This window comes from Barbus barbus, assembly GCF_936440315.1.
Source record: "Barbus barbus genome assembly, chromosome: 25".
Lineage (NCBI taxonomy): Eukaryota > Metazoa > Chordata > Actinopteri > Cypriniformes > Cyprinidae > Barbus > Barbus barbus.
This window is the reverse complement of record NC_136753.1, coordinates 20,331,439-20,346,024: the sequence shown is the minus strand read 5'-3', so window position 1 is coordinate 20,346,024 and position 14,586 is coordinate 20,331,439. Positions and strand designations below refer to the sequence as shown.

General features: G+C 35.6%; 1 protein-coding gene across 1 annotated transcript in view; it reads right to left on the bottom strand.

The window, feature by feature from the left end:
- The window catches only part of LOC306844802 (P protein-like), a gene marked incomplete at its 5' end in the record, with an annotated part of 112,837 nt that overhangs the window by 97,448 nt on the left and 803 nt on the right, over positions 1–14,586 (bottom strand). The window contains 7 exons of the mRNA XM_079377175.1: positions 4,428–4,581; positions 4,775–4,857; positions 5,510–5,670; positions 6,204–6,276; positions 6,381–6,438; positions 7,011–7,184; positions 9,649–9,744. Coding sequence (XP_079233301.1) covers positions 4,428–4,581; positions 4,775–4,857; positions 5,510–5,670; positions 6,204–6,276; positions 6,381–6,438; positions 7,011–7,184; positions 9,649–9,744 — 799 coding nt within the window. The remainder of the gene's footprint in view (positions 1–4,427; positions 4,582–4,774; positions 4,858–5,509; positions 5,671–6,203; positions 6,277–6,380; positions 6,439–7,010; positions 7,185–9,648; positions 9,745–14,586) is intronic.

Here is a 14,586-nt window from a genome sequence, read left to right as displayed (position 1 = left end):
TCAAATGTTCTAACTGGGAAGGGGTTTGGGGAAATTTCTCATAAGAAGATGATCACAGAGGTAACCCTATTTTAAAAGCACATTAAATAAAATTACGATGACTCACACAATCAACATAAAATTTGTACATTAGTTCACTTTTAAAAACTTATTTTTTTCTCAGCTCCTTGATGACAGTGTAGCCATAGTTATGAAGCGTTAGTATTAACGGTAAAAGTGGAAACATGGGCCCCCAAAGTCTCCATTAGCATTCTCACAAAGGTCTAATTAAACTCTTCGACACACAGCATGCTGTCCCTCCTGAAGAAATAAATGTAATTAGGAAGGGAGGTCCCCTCTGCCCTCATGTCCCCCTGGAGCCACACTAAAGCGCCGCTTTCTCGCAAAACTCTAAAAAGAGTGCACTACAGGGAGAAGAGGAAGTTAAAAATGTGTTTTGCTGTAAGGCTCTAAGAGTTGTTCAGACTAACAGAGTAGACTATTATGGAGAAATGACAAGAAATGACTTAAGTATAAATAAATGAATAAATGCATAAATGCAGAAATAAATAAATGTAGAAATACATCATTAAATACATGAAGAAATAAATACAGAAATACATAAATAAATAAATGAATAAACAAATAAATGAATAAATAATTAATTAATTAAATGCTGAAATAAATAAATAAATGCAGATATGCATAAATGAATGAATGTTTTTGTCAAAAGTGTCATTTTTAATTGTACTATTTTTGTACCATTTGTGTTACACTACATTTATTTCTACATTTATTTATGTATTTCTACATTTAGTTTATGGAGGGCCAAATTACTCAAAATTAAATAATTAAATACATTTTGAAATATATAAATAAATGCAGAAATGAATATATAAATATTAATTTATTTATTTATTCATTCATTTTATTTATATATTTATTTATTTATTCGTTCGTTCATTTATTTATTTATTCGTTCATTTATTTATTCATCCATTGCTTCATTTATTCATTCATTTATTTATTTCGTCCCTCCACATTTCATTTTCAGGGTTATGGTTGTCTCAGTGGGCGGTGTCACCTTTCAAACTCGATTTCTTTGGTCTTTCTAATTTAGGCACCTTTTTCTTGTTTTTCGCATCACGAGCTATGACTGAGTACGGTGCAGTAAAAGATCTGTTGTCGACTCTTGCATATGAAGTTGTTATGACAATTTTAATTCAAGTAGAAAATATCCGGGAGATGTTGGCTGCACATGTAAACAGAGCGCATTCACACACCGCACGCGGAGGCGGCGCAGCAGCAGGAGCCGGTCGTTTCAGCAGCGAGTCTATTTTTGCTGCACCGCTTAAGCTGAATTAAAGCCACAATGTATTGTTCCTGATCAAAACTGACCTGATTAACTTAAAATAACAAATTTTTGTGTAATAAATACATTCGTGATGCACAATCACCATATGAAAAAATCACTTCCGAGGTTTTGCCCAAACTTCAAAGGCCTGTTTAAATTAATAAAACTAGAGGCATTTGTTACTTGTACTTTTTATCATGTAAACTATGTACAGCATGTTCATTTTCCCTGACACGGCCAGGATTAGTTTTGGCTTTGTTTTCGTGCTTGCTGAAGGTAATGATCGAAAAGTAGTTTGACCAATAGCATGCAAGCATTGTACATAATTGACCAATCATGGTGTGTGTGAGAAGGTGCATCTACGGTCAAAGCGATGCAAATACGCGTGCATATTAAAGTGTGTTTGACTTAAAGCGGCGCGGCTCAGACTGATCGGTGTATGACATCAATGGTTTCTTATGCTTTCAAAACGCTCTTGAGGTACTCCGAGCTGATGTCAAACACCGATCGGTCTGCACACGCAAATAAAGCCAAAACCTACATATTTTAGGCAATATACACTCACCTAAAGGATTATTAGGAACACCTGTTCAATTTCTCATTAATGCAATTATCTAATCAACCAATCACATGGCAGTTGCTTCAATGCATTTAGGGGTGTGGTCCTGGTCAAGACAATCTCCTGAACTCCAAACTGAATGTCAGAATGGGAAAGAAAGGTGATTTAAGCAATTTTGAGCGTGGCATGGTTGTTGGTGCCAGACGGTCTGAGTATTTCACAATCTGCTCAGTTACTGGGATTTTCACGCACAACCATTTCTAGGGTTTACAAAGAATGGTGTGAAAAGGGAAAAACATTCAGTATGCGGAAGTGCCTTGTTGATGCTAGAGGTCAGAGGAGAATGGGCCGACTGATTCAAGCTGATAGAAGAGCAACTTTGACTGAAATAACCACTCGTTACAACCGAGGTATGCAGCAAAGCATTTGTGAAGCCACAACACGCACAACCTTGAGGCGGATGGGCTACTACAGCAGAAGACCCCACCGGGTACCACTCATCTCCACTACAAATAGGAAAAAGAGGCTACAATTTGCACGAGCTCACCAAAATTGGACGGTTGAAGACTGGAAAAATGTTGCCTGGTCTGATGAGTCTCAATTTCTGTTGAGACATTCAGATGGTAGAGTCAATATTTGGCATAAACAGAATGAGAACATGGATCCATCATGCCTTGTTACCACTGTGCAGGCTGGTGGTGGTGGTGTAATGGTGTGGGGGATGTTTTCTTGGCACACTTTAGGCGCCTTAGTGCCAATTGGGCATCGTTTAAATGCCACGGCCTACCTGAGCATTGTTTCTGACCATGTCCATCCCTTTATGACCACCATGTACCCATCCTCTGATGGCTACTTCCAGCAGGATAATGCACCGTCACAAAGCTCGAATCATTTCAAATTGGTTTCTTGAACATGACAATGAGTTCACTGTACTAAAATGGCCCCCACAGTCACCAGATCTCAACCCAATAGAGCATCTTTGGGATGTGGTGTAACAGGAGCTTCGTGCCCTGGATGTGCATCCCACAAATCTCCATCAACTGCAAGATGCTATCCTATCAATATGGGCCAACATTTCTAAAGAATGCTTTCAGCACCTTGTTGAATCAATGCCACGTAGAATTAAGGCAGTTCTGAAGGCGAAAGGGGGTCAAACACAGTATTATGTTCCTAATAATCCTTTAGGTGAGTGTAGAAATCCTGGCCAGGACACGTCCGGGGTAAGTTAAATGGCAGGTATGGTCACCCTAAAGAGGGACACACGTCGCATCGCAACAGAGTATGCTGGCCATATCATACATCTAAGCACATGGTTGGCACACATTGTTCAGAGGAGAAAGCTGGAAAATATGACAGAATTGATGATACTGGTCTGTATTTACAGCTCAACGCTGCTAGATTAGAGAGACCAAAGAAATCGAGTTTGAAAGGTGACACCGCCCACTGAGTGACGTGCCGACAACCATAACCCTGAAAATGAAATGTGGAGGGAGGAAATAAATAAATGAAGAAATTAATGAATGAATACATAAATAAATTAACGAATAAATAAATTAATTTCTGCATTTATTTACGTATTTAATTATTTATGTATTTAACGATTTATTTATATATTTCAACATTTATTTAATTATTTAATTTTGAGTAATTTGGCCCTCCATAAATGACAGTGTACAAATTTAATATATATATATATAAATAATCAGAAATTAATAATTTTTAAGGTGAATTGGTGTCATAAGCAAAGAAGACCAGAAGAGTATGTTCTTATAAAAACATGAATTTCAGAATGTCTTAGTATTTAGTATTTCCCTCATTGATTTGACTGACAGCAGCACTCAAGCTGCATGAACTCTGACCGTTCCATGTTATTCAGCAGGATTTGAAGTAGGCATTTTTTAAGTTTCAGTGGAAGCAAGGGACATCCAACATTTTGTACAGGAGTTCATATGGTCACAATGTTCTTGAATTTACCTCAAAATATTTCATTAACAATGTTTCAGAGGCTTAAAACATTGTGTATTTTCATTTGCACTAATACAGCTTGGTCTTACAATAAAATTCAAGCACTCTAAATCTACTTTGATTCATAAGTTGGCTTCAGGTATTCAAAAAAATTGACACACTTTTGTGGAATCTCAGTCAGGGTGGGCCAGTAGAAAGCTCTTCCTGTTAGCATTAGTAGAGCCTAGTGACCTCTAGTGCTCAACAGCGGTACAGGTACAAATAAATAAATAAAAAACACGAGTTTATGAATAGCTACTCCCAAGGACATCTCAGTGTAGTGCTGGATCTACAAGCACAACTTTAGAAAGTTTATGAATAACATACCCAGCATGGCATCTACTTTTCCTGAGGGGTTACAAAAGACTACAGATGCAAATCTAAGACGAAGCCACACAGAGTCAATGTGGCAAAACTGCCGAGATGATCTTGTTTATGGGATGAAATATGGGATGAGTCACGATGAAAGACCATTGAATGGATTACCGTGCAGTGAGAAAATAAGTGTCACACCGACACCTCATATTTTACCTCAAAGATGATGAGCACATAGACTCCTGCCAGGATCAGTCCGGCGATAAGCACCTGTGTTTCCACGGTTACATAGAGTGACTGGTGAGTCATGGACAGAGGAACCACCTGACTGTCTAACAGAAAGGCCTGCACGCTGATCAGAATAGGAGCGCTGGAGGGCAAGAGAAAGAGACAGGAACTACTGTAAAACCCACATTATCACATGATCACATTTACTGAACTATTAACACAATTTAAAAATCTGATGACAGTAGTATGACTAAATTATTCAGTTTTTTTAAATATGGAGCAACAGATGCAATAATGCACATTAAATAACATGAAATGTCATTGTTTGATCATACCTGCTAACCATTTCAAATGTCCTTGTTCTCAGAATTTGGTCACTTCGTTGGGAATGCAATGGTATAGTCCAGTTATAAAGCACCTGTTAGAAAAATACTCGAATTTATATTCTGAATGTATAGAATAATCTCTTTTAAACTTCTTATATATATAACTTACAGCATCCTCAAAAAGTATTTGGTTACTCAAAAGTGACTCCTTAAAATAAATGCCTTTGCATTATATACAAAAATAAAATTATTTTTTTTAAAGAAAGAGCTTATGTACTTTCTACTCATCAAAAAATATTAAGTAGCACACCTGTTTTCAACAAGAAATTATAAAATGTTCTGATATGATAAGAAATGACAATAATAAGAAATGTTTCTTGAACACCAAATCAGCATATTAAAATGATCTCTGAAGGACCGTGTGATGATGAAGACTAGAGTAATGGCTGTTGAAAATTCAGCTTTGCCATCACGGGAATAAAACTCTTTTACTGTAATTTTGATTAAATTAATGTTAGTCTTGGCAGGCATAAGAGATTTTTCAAAAACGTTAAAAAAATAATTTAAAATAACTATTTTTATTAAAGCATAAATACATAAATACACTTTTCAAGCTAAATGTCTATAGTAACCAGAGGTTAAGGTAACCAAATTGACTGTCTAACTATATTTAACATTAGTTTAATCTGCTGGTAGTGTGAAGAACATAACTATTCCATTTGGGTCTGTTGAAACAACTCTAACCTGCTGGGTTCTTCTCCGGCGAGACCCCACCTCTTCAGTTTGCTCCACCTGGATCAGAATATACTCCTGGGCCTCTTGTACTGCCTCCATCCCTCCCAAAAATGGCCCACCAAACTGAAGCTTCAGCAGGGAGTTGTCACGAAAATCAGTAAGATTCATAGCTACAGCGATCAGTTAGGTTAAGAAAAATGTCCACGAACTAGGAAACACATAACACAAAATATCCATCAAGCTTTAACCTGAGCGTTTTGGAAAAGTTTTGCAAACAGATGTCAGCTGGCCACGGTTTCATTTTGGACAAACAATCCCCTCCCACCAGCAGAAGGTACTTTGAAGCACTTCAGTGCATTGTTCACTCTTCACATTCATCTCTCAAGCTCTGCAGGACCCGCAGATTGCTGCAAGTATCAGGCAGATCTGTCGTTATGCACGAAGTCATAGGCAAGACTGTTACCATGACACAGGCCGCTGTAAATAACAGATGGTGAGATTGTCACAGAAACGGAAATGAATTAGCGCAGCCCTTCAGTGCAATCTCCGAACCAAACATAAAATCCCCGCAGGGTCTGAGGAGTTAGCGCAGTGGCATGCATTATCACGATATTTGACTTGTGCATTAATGATTCTTATTTATCTAGTCAATGCAAACCCAAACAATGCAGATTCTCTAAAGTACACAAATGGGGGAGGATACAGAAGCTCTCGGTGGATGAGACTGCCAGCATCCTCCAGGGGCTTTCCCTGTCAGGATACATGCTGAAAAACAGCTGATAATTCAAATAAATATAGTTATTTCAGATTGTCAGACAAATACATTCATTAAGTAAAACAATCGCATATGGATATTATTCTATATGACTAGAAAACTTACTGAACACAGAACAACAATTATGAAGATGGTGATGACTTTTGTTGTCCTTAAGCAATACCTATAAAAACAAATGTAGGCACTTGTTATGTCAGAAATACAATTATTGTCCCAGAATTTTGAGTTATGGAATTGCAGTAAAAAGCTGTCCACAATTTTCACAATTTAATGTTTCTAAATTTAGAGTTGTGGGGTCGGTAAGAGTATTACGTATGTATGTATCTATATATATATATATATATATATATATATAGAAGTGATCTGTGTTCACCAAAGCTGCAATTATTTTATCAAAAAACACAATAAAAACAAAGTTTTTATTTTAATATATTTTTTACATTTAATTTATTTATGTGATGGTGAAGCTAAATTTTCAGCCACTACTCTACTCTCAATGCTGAAAACATTGCTGCTTAATATTTTTTTGTGAATTTTCAGGGTATTTTAAAAATAATAATGTTCAATAGAACAGTATTTGTTTGAAGTAGAACTCTTTTGTAACATCAGAAATGTCTTTAATGTTAATTTTAATCAATTTAATGCATCCTTGCTGAATAAAAGTATTAGGCATATTTTCTTTAAAAAAAATCATACTAACCCCAAATTTTGAACGGTAGTGTATGTATGCCGTACCTGATGGGGGATGACAGTTTGAAGTGATATTCACATTTCTCCATGGATGTGATGTGGGAGAGACTGGTCACCTCACTGCCCAGCCTGCACCTCCTCTCCAATTCAGCAGAGCTGGCCTCCCATGATTCCTCTCCAGACCCCAGGGTGGGCTCATGCAGTGTCGTGTAGGTTATACTGCACAAAACAGTGTAAAAAAACAGTGGGTTTGACACTGTGGTGCTTACAAAAGCAGTACAAGAGATTGACTTCTGACTGGCGGGACTATCTGTTTAGTGGTCAGATTAATTAGCTTGACCTGGGAAATCTGTTTACAATAATCATTATTTTTGCAGTCGCATTTGTTGCCACTAGACTCATGGAACCAAAACACTTCACCTTTAAATTTAGTTGTGAAAATCCAATCCCTCTTGGCTAACTTTTACTATCATCCAAAGTAAAACATCACTTCTGCAGCTACAAAGCGATCAGTCATCTAAATGCTAATTGCAGCCACACAACAGAAATTAAAACCAACGAAAGGTGTTAAAAGCCTGTTATGCTACACAGTTCTTTGACAAATTCATGCTAAGAGAGGATACGCCTAAGTGCCTAGACATAACTAGAGGCTTTTGTGTTGATTATAGGCAGCAAGATACATTATTCTGACTGAGAGCACAGTATAATCGCTAGCAGCATTAGCATTCAGCTCACTGCCTTACAGAGGGAATGAAAAATGTATTACTGAGGGCAGCAGATAGCAACCAGCCATATTAGCATTATGACAACAGTTTACTCCATGTAGGACCCTTGATCTCAGAGGGCTGTCATGATAACCAGTGGTCTTCAACAGAGCGTCCGCAGTGGTACTGCAGGGGGGCCACCAATTGTTTGATATTAAACTAATTTGTAAAAAACTGATTAACAAAACACAATTTTAATTTAACTTCAAATACATCTAGAAGCTAAAATTTAGCAGCGTTTCATTATTAAAATGTTACGTATATGACTGTTATACTCTATACATCTCAGTCATGACAAAATATGTAAATACATCAATATGGTATCTTATGTTGTGAATAAAAATCTGTTAAAGAATTTAATTCAATTTAAAATTTTAATTTAATGTCAACATTTTATTTTATTTCATTTGAACATTTTATTAAATTTTTGATCACAATTTCGACACAATAAAATATTTTAGAGTTTGGCATAAAACCAAAAATGTATGTTCATAATAAAAATGCTCATAGATTTTTATACTTTACATGGCTTTTCCAGATCTAGAAATTATATTTTTAAAATGAGGCTTCTTCAGATATTGAGTGTTGTTTAAAATTATTTTTATATATTTTTTCTTATGCCCCCAACCCCCAGTTTGCTAACACTGCAATAAGGGGTCCTTTAAACAGTGAACAGTCCTTTAAAATCCTGTGAAATTTTCGTTCAGTTTGCAATTTCCATGAGAAAACTTATCCTACTTTTTATGAGATTTTTCAGCATTGAAGAGGACATAATATCCTCCAAACAATATTAATACAGGTGTAATCCTTATGACTATAACTCTTCTTGTTACATAAAATCTCAGGCTTTAGAGTTCTGGTAGGGATACATGGGTGAATCAAGGACTCATTCTGGGGAAAACAGGAAATGCATTAAACAAAATAACTCATGTCTCAAAAACACTGACAAACAAAGAACTGCATAGTTGGTTCCCCACATAAAATTATTGATTTGTATACAAAAATACAAACATTTTGTGTGGAAAATGGTGCAAATAACATGGCTAGTCAGAACATATTCCTCACTAGTTGAGCAAACGTGAATGCTCTCCAGTCTAGTATCATATTCAATGTGTTGGAATCATTCCCGATTATTATAGAGGCTGACAACTACTGTTCTGCAGGCAGTGTTTGGTTTAATTAAGAAGTACATAGAGGTCAAGACCACTTCAAGATATCAAAATGCCATACATTATGTGAGGAATTCTGTTTGCCTTCAACCTGGTAATATATAAAGTAATTGTTGGAAATGAAGGTCACAAAGCCACTTTTTCTCATTACTGAATGAGAATGAGGTCGGTAATTACAGACCCCAGGTAATATTCCTACAGCTGTTCTGCAGAAGCTTTCTTGACTAAAGCCAAGTCAATAGGTCCTGCAACTTTGAAAGAAACGACTGATTAACACTTGCAACAACTTGCAAATAAAATGTATGTTTGATCTACGGGGGTTCTGTATTTGGTACATGTAAACATTGTCACATGCTTTACTTGCATAATAAAAAAAAAGAAAAATAAAAAAAAGAAAGAAACGAGTGATTAACACTTGCAACAACTTGCAAATAAAAATGATGTTCTATTATGCTTAACAGATGATTCATTAAATAGCCAGAAAACTTTGATTTGTATAATTTGGTATATATAATTATACCTGAATGCGTATCAAGCTCTGATTTGCTCGCAGATGATTACTTGAAAAAGGTGATTATAAAGCAGTACCATTGGATTTTATAATCATTGGTAAATAAATAAATTTCGATGTCAAATAAAATCAAATAAAAACAAACCTTACCAGAATTGTTCACTGCTGAACAGAAAAGAAAACAAGAACAACAGAATATCAAATATGAAATCAACAGAGAAATATATATATAAGCTCACCTGTCATTTTGGGGGAACTTGAGAAGGGGTGACCGTTCTGTATGGTTGGCTTGGTTGGATTTGCCTTTGAGGAGATTTACCATGCTGAAGCTTTGCCTGGGAACAAGGAGAAAACTTATTAAATCTGAGCATGATGGCTGTCATAAATAACATCTCAGCCACATTTAGAAATCAATTCTTGGCATCCATTTTTAATGACTCTTCTATAAAAGCTAGCAGCTGAAATAAAATGGAACTAAAAGTCTTTGAGCAGAACTGAAAGTCATTCTTCCTTTTTGGTCTCTGTTTAGTAATCTTTACACCACTATGAAACATCCCTGTCTAGTGTGTCAAACAAGGTCTAAGCTACAGGATCATATAATAAATGTAGATTTTCAAACATTAGCTATTATATAAGTCATCCTTCTGGTCCATTGTGTCCTCCTACAGCTGTCTTGATACCTCGCAACTTGTCAATGTGGATGGGCATCAGGTGGTTTGCAGATTTACAGAGGCATGATATGGTGATATGGTTATGACAGGTTATAAAGACAACAGCATCCTGCTTATTCAGACCTTGAATACTAGGATAATGTTCTGCCCTTGGTTTCAATTATATAAAACACAGTGACACAATGAAATAAATCAAACAATTGCTTTGTGACTTTATTTTGTGCCAGTGAAAGGCTCATGTAATGCATGAATCCCCAACAAAAGTCAATGCCACAATCTCATGATTTTAAAATATTTATCTTTCAACATAACAGATGGTCTGTTTATTTAGAGTATCATTCAAATAAATCAGGACTATAATATACATATAAAACTGAAATCCTGAGACAGGTAATCAGTAGTTTTTAGTGATATGTGCCTCATTTATGTGTCTTCGTTTAGGAGTTGCATTTCTCTTGGGCCTGGGGTTTTCAACAGGGGCTCCATGGCAGTACAGCAGGGGGTCAAACTTTTGTTTGTGGATTTTGTTTTCTCCGTTAAAAAATGTCAACTAAAACTAAAGAAGCTAAAGTACATATTTTATTGTTCCTCCCCAAATAAAATGCATTCTATAAGACAGGGGTTCCCAAACTATTTTGTCAGCCGAACCCCACAGATGTAAAATATTTATTTGAAATGCCGCCTGAGAATTTAAGATATTATTTCAATAATTTAAGAACACATTTGCATGTCCTCTGATGCTGGTTAATTGTCACATGGCATGCAAATAAAAATAAAATTTCAAATCTCTTTTAGTAGGTATAGGCCAAAACATTATATTGAAATTATTTTGTCATATATTGTGACTGAGATTTGAACTGATGACATTTCACCTCATATGAAAACTATATTTTACACGATCTTAAATGTATATATATATAAATATATTTTGATTTCAGTTTTATTTCAATTAATTGGGTTATTTTAATTTTACTTTTGATTTATTTCAATATTAGCTTTTCATTATCTCATGAATCCCCTGCAGTTTCCTTGTGAAGCCCTGTTTGGGAAAACCCTGGTATGCATCAATAATAATTATTTTAATGGCTTTGTAAAGTAAGCATCATAAAAGGTATGTACATATATTAATATGGTACTAAATACATACTGTAGTACCTCATTAATATATTTCAATGTAATTGAAAAGGGCCACTGCATTGCTTCATTCATTTATCACACTTTATCCTCTAAATTTCCTCAGACAAGGACAACTTTATTTACTGTAGTCATAAAGCAAACATTTCACATCTCATATACTCAATAACAACAACAAAAAATCAATAGAAGTCTCCAGAAGAGGAGGGGGGAGAGAAAGGATGGGTTCTGAGCTATTGCTCAGACAGAGACATCAGCTGTGTTGATATTTTTCGGCCTGTGTGAATAGAACAGATGGAAATCCTGAGAACTCTGTGGGCTAATTACTGGAGCCTCTTCAGTAATCTAATAATTGTGAAAAATTCTCTGTTTGTCATAATTAATGACAGTTTAAATGGGTAAAGTCCCTCTTATCTCTTCAATTGGCTCTGAGTTTGTGTATGAGTTATGGATATCCTTTTGTTGAATGCCAGAATAGATCAATGCTGCTCAGCACAGGCCAGACTATAGAGTCAACCCTAGTCCAATTCTAACACATCATTGGGCAAATCCCAAACCTCAGCTGCTTAGCATTACAGAGGACTCAAACAACTCACCCACCCCTACCAATGCCTCTGCTCACTGCAAACAGCTGGGATGGGGAGTGTGTGTGTGTGTGTGTGTGTCTGTGTGTGTGCGTGTGTGTGTGTGTGTGTGAGTGTGTCTACGGGCTCCAGACAAGACATAATAGCCATGGCCTCCAGGATATATCCTGATGTTGAGTTTGGGCAAAAGGGAGATTAGACAGGATATTTCAAGGCCTTTAATCCCTCTCCCTGCAGTTACACAATGAAGAGGAGATTTGAAATGTTAGCTCACCGAATGTAGGATTTATAAATGAAGTAAAGCCTTCTCTTATTGTGCTTGAATCCAAGTGTGTGAGGTCCAGATGAGAATGAAACCAAAGAGGGGGGAGTACATAACCCAGTGGGACACCTACCATCCTTAGATGCGGCCTAGAATACAAGTCTAATTGAACGCTTTTTATGGACAATATAAAGAAAATTGCTCCATTTTTAATAATCTCATACTGTAAAGTCAAACAGAAATTTCAAAAATAATTTGTAATATTTTTATTTAGCAAGGATGCATTAAATGGCACAAAAGTGACAGTAAAAACCATTTATAGTTTTACAAATATGTGTGTGTGTGTGTGTGTGTGTGTGTGTGTGTGTGTGTGTGTGTGTGTCTGTGTGTATACACACACACACACACATTATATTTCTAGATGTGTTTTTAAAGTACTTTGATCAAATAAGTGCAGTCTTGATGAGCATAAGAGACTGAGAGAATTTTACTGAGACCAACCTTTCAAATAATAATATATGTGCAATAATATATGGCATATTTTTATATAACTATGGCATATTTCCCATACGACAGAAAGATAAACAAACAACTATTGAAATGCATATTTTGTAAAATAATACATGTGATGTGATCAGTTGATTTCATTGAGAGTGGTTATCATTAAAGAATTCCTGTAGGAGAGAGCAGTCATGAGAGCAGAAGCAGACCACATCTCATGCATGACTATAATCACGTGATGGCTGATCTGGAACTGTACTGTCTAATCCGAAAAGTGTCACAACCACAAGCTTGAGATTAAGATCCCCATCGTCATAGTCTAGTACCATCTCAAACACATTTTTTTCTATCACAAAGACACACATTTGACGTTACTACAGTAATGTGACTCCACACGTGAGCACCTATCCTCTTTAGAGTCGATTAGCAGCTGTTTCACACAGAAAAGTTCTCACTAGGGGTTCTGGAGACCTTATCTGCCAAATGTGTTCTGCTGAATGTCAGCCATAATAGTAGAAGTACAATGGAAGCACATTTTGCATTAAGATTCCTTTCCTAACATGAAGTTTCTTCTAAACATCTCAAAGGTGATGCGTGTTACTTTGTTAAAATAATTTCTCTTACCACAGTTTAATGTGCAGAGACAAATATAAGCAAGTCATTCATAGTCTGATCTCCCAGAAGAATGTAAACACTGTGGCACTAGCAAAACTATTGTTCTGTTTGTTTGTGCTCAAAAGTCTGGTTGAATGTGTTTGGGGGCAAGACAACCTGTTTGTCCAAATTTTTTGACATATGGTGCATTCAGGTCCTCCAGGAAAGTTCATACTTACAATTTGGGAAGTTGTGATTATGATGTTAATTTCAGTCAATATTTCTCATTTTAATTTCGTTTTAAATGAGAAGTTTTAAATTGATGTGCTAAAATAAAAATAGATAAAACTTCCAAAACCAAAAATGACTAAAAATGAAAAAAACAAAAACAAACAAACAACAACTAAAACTTTAGCTAAAATTAATATGGGGGAAGATTTAAAATATTAATCCCATTGATACTAAATTAACACTGAAGGTACCTTTCTATAAAAACCAAACAAATACATACATATTTTTTTAACTACTACAAAATGGATAATAAAGAATGCTGTGGTTTGCTCTTAATGTTTTTATTAAATTTATGAAAGTACTATAAAATATATTGTTAAATATATTTGTATATATTGTATTCATATATTAATTATCATAATTATACAATACTATCATATTTTTACATTCAACTTAGCTAGATTTACTGTTAATGTAAAAATTATAAAAATAATAATTTAATTAATAAAGAACTGACCATCAATACAGATGCTGCAACTCAACTCATTTAATGAAATTGAGTGGGATTCAATGTTGTTTAGGACTCCAGTGACTTTCATTTTACGGACAAAAACATTCCTAAAAGAAGAATGTCAGTAAAAAGTTTGGAAATATCGAGGTGAAATATCCCTTTAAAGGGGTGGTTGACTGTTTTTTTTTTTCTAGGCTTGATTGTGTTTATGGGCCGCAGTCTCATGTGTTAATGCTTAGTTTTTTTTTTTTATCATTATTTTTCACATAATTGACCTTTATTCTACACTGCTCTGTCTCTTCTCCTATAAACGCGCTGATCATTTCTTGCTTTTATGAAGCCCCTCCCTCAGAAATACGCAATGGGCTCAGATTGGTTAGCTGGTCCAGTGTGTTATGATTGGCTAAACCGCCTCTAGTGTACGTCTAAACGTCCCGCCCCTCAGCGGCATGTGCTCCGTTTTTTTTGTAAACAATGGCGTTGTCTATATTGCTTATCAATTTGAGCCCGATTGAGACCCAGAGAATGTTAGTGCAGAGGATCACGCAGAACCTGTGCAAGCACGGCTCTTAATGGTATGTTTTTGTTTGTTGTTGTCTCATACTTTTAGATGCAGTGTTATTTGTAAATGCTACTGCTTCTGTTAGCTTTTATTATACGGTTTTATCCCGATTAAAACTTTAATACCG